This window comes from Microtus oregoni, unplaced genomic scaffold (genome assembly GCF_018167655.1).
Source record: "Microtus oregoni isolate MIOR12 unplaced genomic scaffold, Mior012 000006F_ref0000085, whole genome shotgun sequence".
Lineage (NCBI taxonomy): Eukaryota > Metazoa > Chordata > Mammalia > Rodentia > Cricetidae > Microtus > Microtus oregoni.
In genome coordinates this window covers 39647032-39666236 of record NW_024543065.1, presented here as the reverse complement: position 1 = coordinate 39666236, position 19205 = coordinate 39647032, and the positions used below count along the sequence as shown (strand labels likewise).

Genomic DNA, 19205 nt, shown 5'->3' with positions numbered 1-19205 from the left:
AGCAATAAGACAACAAAAGGAGATCAAGGGGATTTGAATTGGAAAGGAAGAAGTCGAACTTTCGTTATTTGCAGATGATATGATAGTGCACATAAGCGACCCCAAAAACTCTACCAAAGAACTCCTACAGCTGATAAACACCTTTAGTAATGTGGCTAAAGAAACCAGGAGAACATGGCCCACAAATTAAACTATCAGGTCTTAGTTGCATATGTGCTGCATACCCGCCTTAGTTGTTTAGCATGGGGTGTTTTGGGGAGTTGTAAGAGTGGGACATAGGTGTCTTTGACTCTTGTCCTACTGAGACTCTTCCTCCTACTGGGCTGCCTCTTGTAGCCTTGATATGAAGGGTATTGTCTAGTTTTATTGCACTTGTTATACTGTGTCTCCTTTACATCTCTGGAGAGGTCTGCTCTTTAATGAAGGGAAAATGAGAAACAAAGGATATATGGGGGAAAAGGATGGAGTAGAGGGAGGGGAGCTATGATCAGGATGTACTTTGTGTGAGATTAATAATGATACTACAAAAAGGAATCCAGGAAAATCCAAACAAACAGGGGAATGAAATTAATACAATAGTTCAAGAACTAAAAATGGAAATGAAATCAATAATTTAAAAAGGACCCAAAATGAAACAATTTTGGAAATCAAAATTTAGGAATGCAAATAGGAACAATAAATACAAACTTCTTCATGAGAATGCACCCCTCCAATGCAATTTTCATAGATCTTCAGAGGACAATATTCAGTTTCATAGGGTTAAACAACAAATATAGAATAGCTGATATAATCATGTACAATAAAATAACTTTTGGAAGTTTCACTATTCCTGATTTCAAGTTGTACTGAAAAGTGATAGTAATAAAAAGAGTATGGTATTGGAATAAAAAAACGGCAAGATGGTCAATGGAATAGAATTGAATACATAGATATAAATTCAGAACACTGGAATTTGATAAAGAAGAAAAAATAGACAGTTTAAAAATAAGACACCTTCAACAAATGTTACAGGTCAAACAGACGTCTGCATATAGAAGAACCTGGACCCAGCAATACCACTCTTGGGAATATACCCAAGAGAGGCCCTATCATACAACAAGCGTATATGCTCAACTATGTTCATAGCAGCATTGTTTGTAATAGCCAGAACCTGGAAACAACCTAGATGCCCTTCAATGGAAGAATGGATGAAGAAAGTATGGAATATATACGTATTAGAGTACTACTCAGCAGTAAAAAACAAGGACTTCTTGAATTTTGCATACAAATGGATGGAAATAGAAAACACTATCCTGAGTGAGGTAAGCCAGACCCAAAAAGAGGAACATGGAATGTACTCACTCATATTTGGTTTCTAGCCATAAATAAAGACATTGAGCCTATAATTCGCGATCCTAGAGAAGCTAAATAAGAAGGTGAACCCAAAGACAAACATATAGGCATCCTCCTGAATATTAAACTTCAGACGATGAAAGGAGACAGAGACCCACATTGGAGCACCGGACATAAATCTCAAGGTCCAAATCAGGAGCAGAAGGAGAGAGAGCACGAGCAAGGAACTCAGGACCATGAAGGGTGCACCCACACACTGAGACAATGGGGATGTTCTATCGGGAACCCACTAAGGCCAGCTGGCCTGGGTCTGAAAAAGCATGGGATAAAACCGGACTTGCTGAACATAGCGGACAATGAGGACTACTGAGAACTCCAGAACAATGGCAATGGGTTTTTGATCCTACTGAACGTACTGGCTTTGTGGGAGCCTAGGCAGTTTGGATGCTCACCTTACTAGACCTGGATGGAGATGGGTGGTCCTTGGACTTCCCACACATCAGGGAACCCTGATTGCTCTTCGAGCTGATGAGGGAGGGGGACTTGATCGGGGGAGGGAGAGGGAAATGGGAGGCGGTGGAGGGAGGAGGCAGAAACCTTTAATAAATAAATTAATTAATTAAAAAAAAGAACCCAGATGGATACATACTGACTACATGGAACCAAATTCAAGACCAAATTTATCTACGGCCTCAACATAAAACCTGACACACAGAACTTGGTAGAAGAGAAAATGGACAAGAGCCTTGAAATCATTAAGACAGGACAAGAATTTCTGAAAAGAACACCATTATTGCACCCACTAAGACCAACAATTAAGAAATAGGGACTCATGAAACTGAAAAGTTCCTCTAAAGCAAAGGACAGTGTCATTGAGACAAAGCAGGAACCTAAAAATGTGAAAAGATTTTTTACCAATTCCACGCCTAATAGAGAATTATATGACAAATATACAAACAAAACTAAGTATCAAATACCAAATAATACAATTTTAAAATGGGATATAGATAAAAACAGAATTCTCTAAAGAGGAGCCTCAAATTGGTGAGAAATGCTTGCAGAAATATTCTTTGGCCTCACTGTTTTTTTTTTTTTTTTTCTGTTTGGTGGCAGTCTCTTAGAGTCCTGTTCTTTTTGAAAGGGAAATGGAAAATAAATGAAGTTTAGAGAGAGAGAGTGAATAGTGGTAGGTGAGAAAAAAGTACACTGCATTTAGTCTCCACACAACTGCTGTCAAAGTCACACATTCACTCAGACATAAAAGAAGAACCCTTGAGTTTGTTTGTGTGTTTGTTTGTTTGAGACAGGTTTTCTTTGTGCCGCTTTGGATCCTGTCCTGGTACTCACTCTGTAGACCAGGTTGGTTCAAGTGGTGAGTGACTAACCATTCAGCATTACACCCCACTCTCTAGACCCACCACACTGGAATCTCAGATGTTTAAGATACTCTAAAGGAAACAGATTCATTGGTCAAATAAAACATTAAATCCAACAAATTCTCAAAACAAATCATAGAGGAAATGTGGGCCACCATGAAGAGACCAAACCTAAGAACAATAGGGATAAAAGGGGAAAAACTCCAACTCAAAGGCACAGAAAATATATTCCACAAAATCATAGAAGATAACTTTCCCAACCTAAAGAAGGGCATGCCAATGAAGGTACAAGAAGTTTACAGGACACCAGATAGACTGTAGAAAAAATATTTTTGTGCTCTCACCTAAAATAATCAAAATGCAAAACATACAGAATAAAGAAAGAATAATAAGAGCTGCAAAGGAAAAAGGTCAAGCAACATATAAAGGCAGACCAGTCAAAGTTACACCTGACTTCTCAATAGAAACTATGATTGCCAGGAGGTTCTGGACAGATGTGTTGCAAACACTAAGAGACCATGAATGCAATACTATACCCAGCAAAGCTTTCTATCACAATCAATGGCAAGAATTACAGTTATAATATTTATATCTATTTATCTTTTATCATAACTAAGGAAAACTGTAACTATAATTATTAATTCTTCAACTTCATCAAAGACTCCTGAAGGATATAATATTACCTAAATAAACAGGAAGTACACTGTAAGCAACTTCCAAAACTCTAGAATTGACAGAGACATCTGACTGCCTGGAGAGTCACCCAAAGTTCTTCTGTACTGTTGGGGAATCCAAATTCAGCCTACAAGTCCATAGTATATGGCTGACTTTCCATGATGCAGGAAATTTCAAAGACATTTCCACCTACATTGGCAGTTTGTCAGTCATTTTCTTCTGTGTCATGCAGAATGTCTGGGAGACTCTTTCGTGAAGCAGGAACCCCAAAGGATTGTCTCATGTTTAGGCAAGTTCAGTAGTCATTTCTAAGTGGGTCCTGAATGTTCAGTTCAGCAGTTCAGGCAGGAGCAGTTTCTCACCCAAATGGCTAGCAAACTCCATAAGGAATCTCTTTGATACTCATCATCCTCTTGAAGTAGCTGGTGCTTCCAGGATCAGATATGTCTCACTGTCATGTAGTCTTAAGTTCTTAAACATTTTAAATTCAATATTCTGAAAGTCTCTGAAAGATCTGATGAATGCATAACTGAAATATCTCTCTGTATATCTAGAAAACCTAACTAACATGACTACAAGCTTGACTATTATAGATGACTATCTATTAACTTATATTTTTAAATTATGCGTTACATTTTAAATGAGCTGTAAAAACACAGTACCTTAATCAAGAACAGAAATATAATTATAACAAAATTGATCCTAAATTTGTATCAATAAACCAAGATCCATACCAATACACATTCTTCATCTCTATAGAATATCCCCCTTTAAATGCAAAGGAAAATTCATAAACAATAATTTGAAGGATGGGTGTGTAGTTTCTCCAAGCTGCTTCCTGCTGTTTGGGAACTGTGTTAATCAGGTCTTTCATGGTGTATCCTGTGTGCTAGGTTAATCTCAGTCAGCAGTTGGGTGAAGTAATTTTTTAGGGATATTCAAGCTTTAAGGGGGTCTTATTCCTCCAAGCCACAACAGTCTGGAAGCAATCCACAGGTTTCTTTATCTATGGAAACAAGAGAACCTCTTTTTCAAAGCAACATATCCTTAGAGCCAAATTTTGAAGTCAAGATACCTTTGTAATATACATGCTGGTTTAGCTTAGCAGCCCATACTATGAAATGTCTCTGTACTTAGCTCCTTCAAAGTCAAAAAATCAAAGAAAACACAATAATATACATAAACAAGACTACTATCTGTGTATAGTAAAACTTTATGTGGCTTATTTTTCTTTACTCCTTTTAATTTATGACTGTCTGTACTGTCTCTTTAAAGACTTTGCTTTTTTAAAACCATTTACATTTTTTCCAACTCTCTATACTCTTTTTCTTCTTCTCTCTTCCAAACCTACATATATTGATTCAACACTGTGACCCATTTAGAGGTCTTTTATGTCTGAATCTGTCCTACTATGTATCTGTAATTATTTACTGTCCAGGAATATGTTTTAAAATGATAAGTGCTTCTTAAAACTTAAACTGTGTCATTCCTAAGGTAATACACTACTTCCTTTTTCCCTTGCCCAGTCCAGCTGGTGCCTGTGAGAATCAGGCACATCACACCATTCTCAGGCATATAACAAGTCCATGTCACCATTAAACAACTGCAGCAGTCTGCTAACAAACCCCATCCAAATGTTCCTTAGCCAGACCTCCTGCCTGAAGGAGTCAGAGTTCGTGGTGGAGCATGACCCATAAAGCAAACATTTCAAAATAGTGTGGCTTTTTTCTTTGCTACAATTGAATCAGAAAAACCTCTCTTAAAGGAGCTGTGGCACGCTGCCAGCAAACAGCAAGAAGCTGTGTTAAACTCTGTATTTTTGTGTCTAGAATTAAACTTTCTCAGGTTTTTAAGTAAATTTTTTTTGGCCCATGGGCAACAATCTGTAGTATGCAGGGGCCTCTTGTCCATCCTGGCCTCCTAGAACAAAAATAACTATACAGAAACTATATTAATTAAAACACTGATTGGCACATTAGCTCTAGCTTCTTATTTTTTTATTGAAATAAAAATTTCCGCTTCCTCCCAGCCTCCCATTTCCTTCCCCTCCCCCCACTCCTCTTCCCCTCCCTCTCCATTCCAAAGAGCAGTAAGTGTTCCCTGCCCTGTGGGAAGTCCAAGGTCCTCCCCCCTCCATCCAGGTTGAGGAAGGTGAGCATTCAAACTGGCTAGGCTCCCACAAAGCCAGTACAATCAGTAGGATCAAAACCCAGTGCCATTGTCCTTGGTTTCTCATCAGCCCTCATTGTTCGCCATGTTCAGAGAGTCTGGTTTTATCCCATGCTTTTTCAGTCCCAGTCCAGCTGGCCTTGGTGAGCTCCCAATAGATCAGCCCCACTGTCTCAGTGGGTGGGTGCACTCCTCACGGTCCTGACTTTCTTGCTCATGTTCTCCCTCTTTCTGCTCCTCATTGGGACCTTGGGAGCTCAGTCCATTGCTCCAGTGTGCGTCTCTGTCTCTATCTCCATCCATCGCCAGATGAAGGTTCTATGGTGATGTGCAAGATATTCATCAGTATGAATATAGGATAGGGCCATTTCAGGTTCCCTATCCTCAGCTGCCCAAGGAACTAACTGGGGACATCGCTCTGGGCACCTGGGAGCACCTCTATGTTCAAGCCTCTTGCCAACTCTAAGATGGCTCCCTTAATTAAGATATAGACTTCCCTGCTCCCATATCCACCCTTCCTTTATCCCAACCATCCCATCCCCCAAGTTCCTCCCATCCTCCCCTTCTCACTTTTCTCTCCCCATCTCCCCTTACCCCCATCCCAGTCAACCCCCAAGATCCCAATTTTTTGCCTGGAAATCTTGTCTTCTTCCAATATCCAGGAGGATAACTATATGTTTTTCTTTGTGTTCACCTTCTTATTTATCTTCTTTAGGATCACAAATTATATAGGCTTCACCAACCCTGCAACAGACAAAGGTCTGATCTCCAAAATATATAAAGAACTCAAGAAACTACACTTTAAAATGCTAATTAACCCAATTAAAAAATGGGGCACTGAACTGAACAGAGAATTCTCAACAGAAGAAGTTCAAATGGCCAAATGGGATCCTATTCTCTTTGTATGTATGCCTTACTCAGCCTAGATATAAGGTCATGCTCAACTTCCTTAGCAATCAGGGAAATGCAAATCAAAACAACTTTGAGATATCATCTTACACCTGTCAGATTGGCTAAAATCAAAAACACCAATGATAGCCTTTGCTGGAGAGGTTGTGGAGGAAGGGGTACACTCATCCATTGCTGGTGGGAATACAAACTTGTGCATCTACTTTGGAAATCAGTGTTTCGGTTTCTCAGGAAATTCAGGATCCACCTACCCCAGGACCCAGCAATGCCACTCTTGAGAATATACCCAAAAGATTCCCTATCATATTACAAAAGCATTTGTTCAACTATGTTCATAGCATAAACATTATGGTTAAAAAAAACAATGACATCTTGAATTTTGCATGCAAATGGATGGAAATAGAAAACACTATCCTGAGTGAGGTAACCCAGACCTAAAAAGATGAACATGAGATGTACTCACTCGTAATTGGTTTCTAGCCATAAATAGCTCTAGCTTCTTATTGGCTAACTCTTACATATTAATTTAGCACATTTATATTAATCTGTCTATTTCCATGTGGCAGTGGCTTACCAGCAAATTTTCAGCATGTCTGACTATGGTGGCTCCATGGCTTCTCTCTGACTCTGCTTTTCTTCCTCCCAGCATTCACCCTAGCTTTCCCTGCCTACCTAAGTTCTACCTTTCTATAGGTCCAAAGCAGTTTCTTTACTCATTAATGGTAATCACAGCACATTGAGGGGACTTCACATCACTGCCCTGTAGTAAGACTGATAATTATCTTAAATATCACTATAGAACCTTTGTCCAACAACAGATGGAAACAGAGATAGAGACCCACATCAGACACTGAACTGAGCTCTCAAGATCCAGATGAAGAGTGGAAGGAATGAGAATATGATCAAAGAGGTCAAGAGCATGATGGGTTCATCCACTGAAACAGTTTACCTGAGCTAATGGGAGCTCACCTACTCTAGCCTAACTGAGTAGGAACAGGCATGGGACCTAACTAGTCCCTCTGAATGTGGTTGACAGTTGCATGGCTGGGGCAGAAATGAGGGGCCATTGGCAGTGGCACTGGGATTTATCTCTACTGAATGTACTTCATTTTTGGGATCCTATTCTCTTTGTATGTATGCCTTACTCAGCCTAGATATAGTAGGGAGGGTCTTAGACCTTCCATAGAGCAATGTACCTTATCCTCTCTCAGGATTAGATGGGGGTTAGATGGGAGGGTGTGTGGAGGAATTGTAAGATGAGAGGGAATGGGAATTTGGATTAGAATTTTTAAGAAAAAATAATAATAAATTAAAAAATACTACTTTCCATGGTAGGGGCATAGAAATAAGAAAAGTTAGTAAAGATTACAAAGACAAGAGTGAAAATAATAAAAATATAGGATAGTATTGTGAGGGAGTTTCAGTGAATATTTAAATCATTCATGATTAATTTTCCATGCCCTTTTATAATTCAAGACAAAAAGGGAAAGAAGGCAACAAAAAGCTTTTTTAACATGATACAAAGAAGAACTCAAACAGTTAGCTGAAAAAAACAAATAGCCACATCCTGAGTGATGGTGCATAATTCTACTTGTTAAATATTAAGCAACCTCCAAACTCTCTGACTAACCACACAAGGAAAAAAGAGGCTCACATATTGGGGCCTCTACATTCGGAGTTTATTTTCACACTTATTGCACTTCAAAGAAAGTAAGGAACACATCCCCTATGCACTAATGGCTAATAATTATTTCTTAATTTCTGAGTAGAAGACTACAGGTCACAATGTACAGAAAAGTAGTATACATAAAACTTCTGGCATCATCATTAGAAGAAAATGAGAATCTCTCGTTAGTGGATGTATCTTGCATGGCATTGTAATAGATGGCTCTATAACAACATTACAGTTGTCAGTTACAATTTATGAATTGTGTGTTCAAAAAGATCTTTTCTCCCTCAACTTTTGAAGAGAATTTCTTTCTGGTCTTAATAAAATTATGTAGCACTTGGGGATAAAGATGCATCCCAGTAGGCCTGCACTGGAAATCAAGATGGATAAGATCTCCACAACCACCATGACTTTGCCTTTGGTACTGTGATAGACAGGGATAAAAGTGACCCAGACACTGTAGAACAACAGCATGCTGAAGGTCAGTAACTTGGCTTCATTGAATGTGTCAGGGAGATTCCTGGCCAAGAAAGCCACAATGAAGCTCACTAAGGCAAGGGAGCCATGGTATCCCAGGACACAGTAGAATGCAGTCACTGAGCCCTTGTTGCACACAATGATGATTTGGCCAGGCTCAGACTGTGCATCATTGTCAATAAAGGGCGGAGAAAATTGCAGCCAGCTTGCACAGAGAATAATTTGGATGAGAGTACAGATGACAATGATGTAATTGGGTGCCCCTGAAACAAGGAAGTACCTCATCCTTCTTCCAGGGACTGTGACTTTGAAAGCAAACAGCACAGTCACTGTTTTGGCCAACACGGTAGAAACTGCCACAGTGACTACAACTCCAAATGTGACTTGCTGTAGGATACAGGTAGCTGAGTTGGGATGCCCAATGAAGAGCAAGGGACACAGGAAACAAAGGATGAGTGAAATTAGCAAGATGTAGGTGAGATTCTGGTTATTGGCCTTCACAATGGGAGTGTCATGAAACTTTACAAATACTCCAAGAACCACAGCTGTGAATGCAGAGAAGCATAAGGCCATTAAGGAAAGAGCCAACCCCACAGGATCTTTGTAGTTCAGAAAGACCACAACCTTTGGAATGCACTGGTTCTGTTCTCTGTTGGCATACTGGTCCTCTGGACACCTCACACATTTATCCACATCTGGTGTAAAATGAAAAGCATGATTAGAGCAACTTCAACCATTTATGGGGAGAATATTTCAATTAATTGTTTTGAAGAAGCATTGAATTATCTGCTTTTGTTGCTGAGGATGTAGTTGAATGACACTGTTGCATAGCACTGCATCCATTTCATAATACACATGCATTATCATTTTGGGTAATGAAGTGAAATCATTATGTTTTCTATTTAACTATTTGCTGATGATGTCATTTATTATATTATCAGAAAGAACAGACATTTTCTGTAAATTCTAAACGTTATGATGAAAAAACTTAAACTGGTGAATTGACAGAAGTTAAAATAATTAACCATTGTATTACACAGAGAATATTTTAAAGTATTAGATTCCTTGGTTTCCATGCCTCCTGATGTCATTCTGTCTGTTTTTGGAATACTCTCCTGGAAACAGATGGAGACTGTGTCTTCTATCGGGGCAAATCAGTTGATATCTTTTCTAGTTTGAATTTACCATCTCAAACACACTGACAGAGAAACAACACTAAACAGAATCTGTAGGAACCTTTGGAGTAAGCACATAACATGCCAAGACCAAGTTCTCAATAAAAGGAAAATTATTTGTCCCAGAGGACAGTGGGTTGGGAATAAGAGGCAATGACAGGAGATATAGAATGGAGGAGTAGGGTAAAGCAATCAGAGAGAGGGGAAGGGTTTTTGGTTAGGAAGGATGAAGAACTGCCTCCAGATAGAGAGGAGATAGATGTGACCTGGAGGAAAATAAAAATTATTTATTTAATTAGCATGAATCATTAAATTTGATTGGACAGCCACATGGGAGTTTTTGCTAGCTGGACTTCAATACTTTGATAGCCAGTCTCAGGAGAATGAAGTGGCCAAATAAGGAAATAGAGTGTGGTGGCTAACTTTTAGGATATAGTAGCTTTTTTAGGGTTTCCTAATGCTGTGAAGAAAAACAATGATTATGGTACTCTTAAAAAAGAAAATATATAATTTGGTGTCTTACAGTTTGGAGGCTCAGCCTACTATCATCATGCTGGGATATGCTAGTATGCAGGCATTCATGGTGCTGGAGAACTAGCTGAGTTTTCTACATTTTGATTCTTAGGCAATAGGAAGTAAACTGTCTCAATGGGTATGGCCTAAACATAATTGAGACCTCAAAGTCTGTCTCCATCATGACACACTTCTTCTGTTGAGACTATACCTGCACCAACAAGGCCACACCTCCTGATAAGGCCAATTATTGTCACTGTTCAAACTATCACTGCAATCTAATGGATGTTAGCAAGGCAAAGAGAATGAGGGAGAAGGGCAATACTTACTAGATCCATGTTTGCCATGCTCCAGAAGGCTTAAGTCCTTTAATAATCAGAAAGTTGTATGTGCTTATATTATTTACATGAGTGTGTACATATAAGTGTAACAACAAAGCTGAATATGAGAGTGATTAGGTTTATAAGGGAGATGAAGGAGTATAAAATGAGAGATGAAAATTATATAAATATAATTTTTGTTTTAAAATGAAAAATATAATTAAATTAAATTAAAAAAATGAGTCTCCATTTTTGTCCTCATCTGGTAGTATGAATCCTTTATTTCTGAGTTTTGTTCATAAGAAACAGAAACCCTATCCTGAAGGTAGAAATCTCTTTACATACTTAGCATTAAAAATCCCTACTTCTTGATTCCATCACCTTTGAGAACAAACAAATGCATTTCTCCCTCCCTCTTTCTATCTCTGTGAGAGCCAGTCTCTATAAATGTACTCAGGGGTAAAGAAGATATTAATATAGTGTCATGAGCACAATAGCACAAGAATACCCATGCAGAGTGATAATACAGAAGGTTTATTTTGAGGTATAGTACCCCACATAAACTGTAATTGAAAGGCTAGAAAAGATTCCATTTCTGTGCTGGGCTGTTTTGAACCCCAGTCCCCAGGATAACCTAAAGGCTTGCTTCAGAAGAGTTGAAGGCTCCCAGGATAAGCTGAAGGTCATATGACCTCTCCTTGGAGGAAGTATTAGCTAATGGAGAAGCCTAAGTTACATAAAGTTGCTGACTGCAGCCCATTTCCCCACCCAACTTTCCCTATCCACTGAGTGATATCAGCTGGGCAATGTATCAAGCAGCCCTTGTGGTTAGCAAGGGGTCAGCAGATGTGGATGTAACCATGGGGGATGTTGCTATCCCCCTTAGATACTAATAGCCTATCATAAATTAACAGCTGAGCTTTACCTCATCTTTAGCCAATTATGATATAGGATACGTTTTTGGAGACTGTAACCCTGTAATTGTTTTGTGGCTTTAGTCTTTATAAACTCCTAACAACAGTAGGTGGGCTCTTTCTCCCTCCTGCTGTGTCAGACTGTAAGGCAGAGGACCTGTGCTATCCAGTACTTAAACAAAGCCTTGGTTTTGCAGTTGGAAGTGTGGTTTCATGGTGGTCTTCTTGGGAGTTCTAGGACTCAGGCACAACATTTGGGGGCTCACCTGGGAGGACCCAAGAATCCCCAGACCCTTATCCCGAAGGTTTCTGGACCACCAGTGAGTAATACTGTCTGTCAGATGTTTGTAGCCATTTGTAGCTGTGATTTGTGATTTCTGTCTGTTATGTGTAAATCTGGTAGCATGTTAACAGGCAGTTCCTTCTTTTCCTCTAGTAAGGAGTTCTGCTTTCTTTGTGGGCTGGAAATTCTTTTTCCTTTCAAAACAGCCCATGCTGGTGTCTGTAGCGTCATGCTGTGTCTGAGGCTGTGAGGTGGTCCATAATGGTCGTTGTCTGGAACAGCTGACAGATGTGTCAGTAGGGCCGGGATCACAGGCATCCAAAGAAAACGGTTCTGGAGCCCACTGGGAGAGCAGGCTCCCATCTGGAGGAAGTTGGTTCCTCCTCATTGTCCAGAGCCCCCCAAGAAGCCTGGAGTCTTTGCAGAATGGGGAAGCGGGTTCTGATCAGCTTCCTTTCTTGGAGGATTTGGAATCCCATCTGGAGGATATTAAGTCCTCAGTAATCCAGAGCCTCCACTGGGAGCCTGGGTTCATATCGTCTTTGGAATCTTGGATGTATCTCAAGCCAGGGAATGTAACCAGGACTTCAGAACTTTGGTTGAGTTTTTGAGGCCTCGCTGTTTTCTTTCTGTAGCTTTTATTTGGTTTCTGATGGTTGGTTGTTTCTTTGTCTATTGTGTTTAAGATTTGATTGACAAGGACTGGAAAAACGGAACTGAGCTTAAATGTGCGGAGGAAAAAGGGAGTGAATAACAGGAATAATAGCACCTCGGCTGCTGCCAGTCTAGGGTCTACACCCCTAGCTCTGAGCCCAGTCTGATGACAGGGAACACACTTCCTGGGCGCTGAGAGCCAAGACTGCATGCAATGTGGCAGAGGACCTGGGGCTCGGTGGTGGCAAGCTTCGTGCATGCCGGAAGCATGCCGTGCACGCTCTGGGGTCCCTCTAGGGGTGGAGACTCGGGCTGGGCTCAGTGGTGGGGCCCACGGGGCTCCAACAACAGTAGCCTTGCCTGGGATGGAGCAGGTGGCGAAGTTGGCTTGCTCCACCCACTGGGAGCAGAGGGCAGAGGTGTGCAGATCAAAACAGCCGGGGTGGGAGGAGAAAACAGGCTACAACAAGCCTGGGGGTTGCAACTTGCAGCAGCCTAAGAAGTGCCACAGTACCGGGGCACAGCTGGGCCTTACAGCTAGGGACCCATCTGAGCCCAGCTTGGGAAGTGAACAGTTTCCTCCATGCCCCGCTCTGCAGGCCCTGTCTAGGTATCTTGAGGAAGGGACCTGCACACCTGTGCATAGGGAATTGACTGCTTACAAATGAAAAACTGCATGGATGAAAAACAGAGAATCTGAGATAAAGGCCAGAAAAAAAGTTAACAATTTTTTTTAGAAATATTGTCAGACAAGGGCACACTGTGCCCACCAGTGCTCCCAATTCCCTGATTTCTTTCCTAAGACAAGTTCTTCACTGTGGTAACATTCAAGGTCTCTTCTGCTGGCCAGCAGTTTTCCATCTTAAACCTTTTCTGTTCTGATACTGCTTATAAAAAAATGTTAAATTATACTAACCTGCATACTTTGGGGAGTGCTGATTTTTAAAGTAAACGCCAAAGATGCATTATGTTTTGGAAAAAATATGTTTTTGTTTCCACAGGAAAAAAAATATTGATTTTCATTATTTATATCCATTGAGCTACAAATACTTATTCCCTTTTTAGGAAATTGGATACAAATTATTATTGATTAAGATATATATTTCTACTTTTGCTTTAAATGTTATATCTATGCAATGTTCTGCTGGATGAAATCTCAGAAAAAGATTTTCTTGGAAATTTGAGTGTTGTCTGGGAAATGAGGGGAAAGACAAAAACTGTTTGTGATAGAGGTTTTTATGTTGTCTGGAAAGCAAACGAAAGGAGGATACTAAAATAATAAAGGTAAGTAAAGAAAAAAAAAAGGAGTTTCTCTAAAAATGTCTGACTAAACCAATGGATCAGAGATAGACAGAGAGCCAGACCTGAAAATTGCACAAGATATATGGAAAATTGTAGAAGTTGTGTAAAAAGTTGTAAAAGGTCAGAGGATGTGAAGTATGTTTGCTGTGGTTTCTCATACCTGCAAATACTAAATTTAAAAAGAAAAGATAAAAATAAGCTGAATGTTTGACATATTAGGTTAATTCTGGTTTTAAAAAGTCTTGTTTGCTTGTTAAGGGGTCATGTCTATTAATTGAGAAAATTGTGTGTGCTTATTTTGTTGAAAAATTAGTCTATGGTAATTGTAAGTTTTGTACTTGTAATTTTTCTCTGAGCTCTGGTCACTAGATTCTGGTTAGCAGGAATTTGGACGTCTTTTTTTTTTTTAAATCTTTAAAAAAATTTTTTTTTTGTTGAAACAATTTCCGCCTCCTCTAGGCCTCCCATTTCCCTCCTCCTCCCTCCACTCCTCTCCCCCTCTCCCCACTCCTCTTCCCTTCCCCCTACTCCATTCCCCCTCCCTCGAGTTTGAAGAGCAGTCCCGATTCCCTGCGCTGCGCTGCCGGAAGTCCAAGGTCCTCCCCCCCTCCATCCAGGTCCCAGAAGGTGAGCATCCAAACAGGCTAGGCTCCCACAAAGCCAGTTCCTGAAGTAGGATCGAAACCTAGTGCCATTTGGTCTTTTTGATGTAGATAATGTTAAACTTGTTTTATGCTGCTCTTTATTGAAAAGCTGCACCTCAATGCTTTTATACACAAGAATGTACCTTTCTCTGTCAGTTAAACCTTGTAATTCAAGAGTCTACCACGTAAAAAACGTAATGAAATCACAGGGGACAGTTGAGACTAGATAAGAGTCCCAAAGAAAGTCCAGATGCAAGGATGGACTTTAATAGTTTTAGAAACACCAATGCCAGGTGATAGTCATCAGAAGCATCAGTTACAATAAAATTACATAGATTATGGAACATTTGTGCTTATAAAATATTTTATATTGTTAATATTTAGATTTTAAAAAGTAAAAAAATGGTTTAAAAATATCTATCATTATTTAAGGTCTAATCAGGCTTAAAAATGTATGTATAGCCTCCTTGTCCTTGCTAACTTTGTTACGATTAAGCTAGTTGGATAAACTAAGTCATATATACTAAAAGGAACTAGTAGCTTTTCCATTAATATATGGCAATATAATACAAATTTGTTCTATTTTTTTATGCTCAGAATGACTAATTTGGTTTCTTAGTTAGCTTCAATCTATAGTCATTAATTTAAATGTTAAATCTGATAAAAATATGATATAAAGTCCTGGTCTTATTAAAGGTGCAAACTTACTATAGACTCTTAGAAATATAAGTTAATAATCAGTCAACCTTAAAGTACTAATATAATTACAGGGATAAGCCTTATTTAGTTGCCTGATATGTCTTTAAAGTCAAGCTTAAAACAAGTAATTTGTAGCAAAGCTTGTCTAATCAGATATACCTGGGCATCCCTACATACTTCAGCGATCAGTGGAATGTGGCATTTATCAGACAGAGACTCCCAGATCCTAGCAATGACCCAAGGTCTCCAAAGAAGACTGTGGGACACCACAATGTCTCCACCTGGATGATGATGATGCTGACTGCTGGGCAAGGTACCCCAATGCTACAACCTGCTGCCAGGACCCAGCCCAGACTGTGGACACTGAAGAACTGATCGCACCACTTTTGCCTAGACAAAATAAGATCAGTCTTTTTCATGTCCCTCTTCCATAGGAACATCTCACCTTATGGACCTGGTAAAGCCTGCTGCTCTGATACTTCTGCCTGCAATGTTTAGAGACCTTGGTATGAGTGTATATGGGCTGGTCTCTGTCATTTTTTAATAGATTCAAAAGGTGTTTGGTGTCTACTTAAAACAATTTATTTATCCTTCTGAGATCCCTACAGTACTGATGACTAGACTAGATGGAGTTTTGTTAACTTGACAGCATCAAAAATTTAAGATATAAATACAGGTTACAACGATATAAATAAATAATTAAAATATAAAAATGTTTCAGATTTCTTTCCCCTTCTGTTTTAGTTCTGATAAAATGATAGAGCAATGACTACTTACTGTTTGGGTCACAAGCTTAGGGTTTTAAATTTCTTTTGGTTGTCTTCTAAATGTAAGTTTACATACTTTTAACCCAAATCTATGTTTTTTGCTAGGACTCAAAGGTATGAGTCTATTTCTGCCCTTTTACAGATATCTGTTATTTGCTTTTTCTATAATATGGATTTTAATATGAGCCTAAAAGTTTTCAAGTATATTATTTTTCTTTAAGCATATAAATTTTAATTTCTGTTCCTAGTTTAAACTTGTATCAACAAGTTTGCCCTTGGTTGACAGACACAACAAAGCATCAGTTGCTGACTACCATCTGCTCCAAATGACTATGGACCCTGGACTTCCTGAAAGTTCATATGGACTAGTCTAGTCAATGTGAATGCTTCCTGGCTCTTAAACAGAGGTCACAAACCAAATGCTCCTGATAAACACCCTATTATCTGAATTTTCTCTTTGTTTCTGACCTACATATCACTTTTGTTAGCTTGACAATGATGTCTCACAGTCTGCCAGAAGTTAAAGGAATACATCATCCTTAATCCCTGGATGAGATGCTAAGCAAAAAGAAAATTCCCTTACATAGGAAGACTCTGTGCAGTTTTATAAGAATGCTGTTTTTATACTACTCATTCGAGAGTTATAAGAGACAATTTGAATTTGGCCAAAGTTAGGGAAACATTAGTCAAGCAAAAAAAAAAAAAGAATTGGACTCTTCACTAGGATGGCGAGACATTCTACAGGACACAAAAGAAAGTGATTGAACTGTCTTTGGAATTTCCTGCTTCATAGAAATGTCTGCTGGAAACTATGGGCCTGTAGGCTGAAGATGGATGCCCCCACGGTACAAAAGAACTTAGGATGACTGTACAGGTAGCAAGATGTCTGTGTCATTTCTAGAGTTTTGGAAGTTGTCTACTTAGGTAATATTATATCCTTCTGGAATCTTTGATGGAGTTGAAGAATAGATAGATAGTTATAGTTTTCCTTGGTTATGATAAAAAGATAAAATAGATATAAATATTGTAACTGTAATTTTTGCTTGATAACTGTTTTGTTATATGTAATTTTACTATGTTAAATTAAAAGCCTTTCTTTTTTGTTTAAACAGAAAAAGGGGAAATGGTGTAGTAGGTTCTTCTATATTTGTGTTGCTTTCATTAGTTAAATAAAGAAGCTGCCTTGGCCTTTTTTTTTTTTTTTCGAGACAGGGTTTCTCTGTGGTTTTGGAGCCTGTCCTGGAACTAGCTCTTGTAGACCAGGCTGGTTTCGAACTCACAGAGATCCACCTGCCTCTGCCTCCCAAGTGCTGGGATTAAAGGCGTGAGCTACCACCGCCCGGCTGCCTTGGCCTTTTGATAGGGAAGAAACTTAGGTAGGCAGGGACGACAGAACTGTATGCTGGAAAGAAGAGCAGCGTCAGAGAGCCACCCGTCATGATGCTGCCAGGTCAGACATGTTGAATGTTTCCTGGTAAGCCGCAACCTCATGGTGACATTCAGATTATTAGAAATGGGTTGAATCAAGATGTGAGAGTTATCCAAGAGGCTAGATATAATGGGCTAGGCAGTAATTTAATTAATACAGTTTTGGTGTGGTTATTTCGGGTATAAGATAGCCGGGCAGCCAGGAGGCGGATGGGACGAAACAAAGGAACTACTCCTCCATACTACAATCTCAGAAGCAAATACTCACTTGTCTCATTAGAAACTTCATTTTGTGGGCAGGGATGGCAACCAAAACAACAGGCTGCCATTCCCTTCTGCCAGAATTTTCTTGATCCAGGACCACAATCAGCACTGCACACAGAGGGTGACATCTGCAGGAAATTAGACACATTCTGGTATCAGGAATTTTACCTACTCTTTCCATAACTATATTCTTTTGTCTTATTGAACTATCAATAATTTTATTTAATGCACACCAAATGCGTAACCCCATTAAACATAATGTGTGTCCTAATGCCAGGAATGTGATTGTATGTGAAGAAACTGATGTAAAGTTGAGTAGCTTCCCAATCCTAGAAATTTAGAAAGAATAGGTTATTTGCTGTCAGTAAACACTATAGAGATTGCAAACTTGTTTTTCTACTTATTTTTTTAACAACTTGACACAAAGTACACAACAAAGTAAGAGGGTACCTTAACTGAAATATATATCTCCATTGATCTAGCCTGCTGCCAAATTATTTAAGCATATTATTAATTGGTAATTGAGTAAGACTTCCCAGCCTACTGTGGGCGGGAATGCCCATTAGAAGGGCTGTATGAGAACTCAAGCATAGAAAGCCAGTAGGCAGTTTTCCTTCATGCTCTATGCTTTAGTTGTACTCTCAAGATTCCTGCCTTCTCATTCCTTTATTGTAACCCATGAGCCAAATCAAACCCCCTCCTCAATTTGACAATGATTAGTGTTTAGTCACATAAAAAGCATGAAAAACTAGGAAAGCTGGACATCTGAAACAGAAGAACTATTTCTTCAAATCTCAGCTAGAACACATGAACTCCAAAAATAGCACTGCAAAGCATGGCAGAGTGTAAAGAAAAAAGAGCTAAAAAATGTGCATTTGTGGTGAGGACGTGCTGAAATGATGTGTGTGAGCTGGAAGAAAGAGTGTTTCCTGATGTAAAACGGCTTTACAATGGACAGGCTTTGTGGGAGCCTATTCTGTTTGGATGCTCACCTTCCTGGACCTGGATAGAGGGGGGAGGACCTTGGACTTCCCATAGGGCAGGGAACCCCGACTGCTCTTTAGACTGGAGAGGGAGGGGGAGGAGAAGTATGGGGAGGGGAGGGAAGTGGGGAGGGGGTGGAAATTTTTAATAAATAAAAAAAAACTTAACCAAAAGAAGAAGAAGAAGAAGAAGAAGAAGAAGAAGAAGAAGAAGAAGAAGAAGAAGAAAAGATAGCTATCCAGAAAGGATCACCAAGCATAGAGAAACCTGATTTATGATGTCAATATCCTCTTCAGGGTAAAATCTCACTACCTAAACATACATTGCTCCCTACTCAGTATAATTGTAGTTGTGACTCACTTAAATATCAAATCTGCTTTGGAGTTGGCCAGTGACTCTCCTTCTCTAAATCCAAGTATGTTGCTAAAAGAAAAATTCAGAATTTCTGTTTTATCAGAAGCCACCTTGTGTGGGACAGAAGGAAAATAAAATCTAGGAATAAAAAACTATGCTTTTAAAATTTTTACTTCTCCCCATATCTACTTTCATCTCTATGGAATATTTATTTGAATATATATATATATATATATATATATATATATATATACTGAAATACAAACTTTCTATTTTGATAAGAGCAACGTTTAAGTT

At 39.2% G+C, this 19205-nt stretch overlaps 1 protein-coding gene across 2 annotated transcripts in view; it reads right to left on the bottom strand.

Moving 5' to 3' along the window:
* Positions 1–8397: 8397 nt before the first annotated feature.
* The window catches only part of LOC121449174 (vomeronasal type-2 receptor 116-like), a 34670-nt gene continuing 23862 nt past the window's right edge, over positions 8398–19205 (bottom strand). Inside the window, exons 5-6 of one of the 2 annotated variants that reach the window (XM_041653441.1) lie at positions 17575–17698; positions 8398–9302 (exon numbers count right to left, since the gene is read on the bottom strand). In XM_041653441.1, coding sequence (XP_041509375.1) covers positions 8398–9302; positions 17575–17698 — 1029 coding nt within the window. The remainder of the gene's footprint in view (positions 9303–17574; positions 17699–19205) is intronic. The other variant, XM_041653442.1, reaches the window with a different exon arrangement.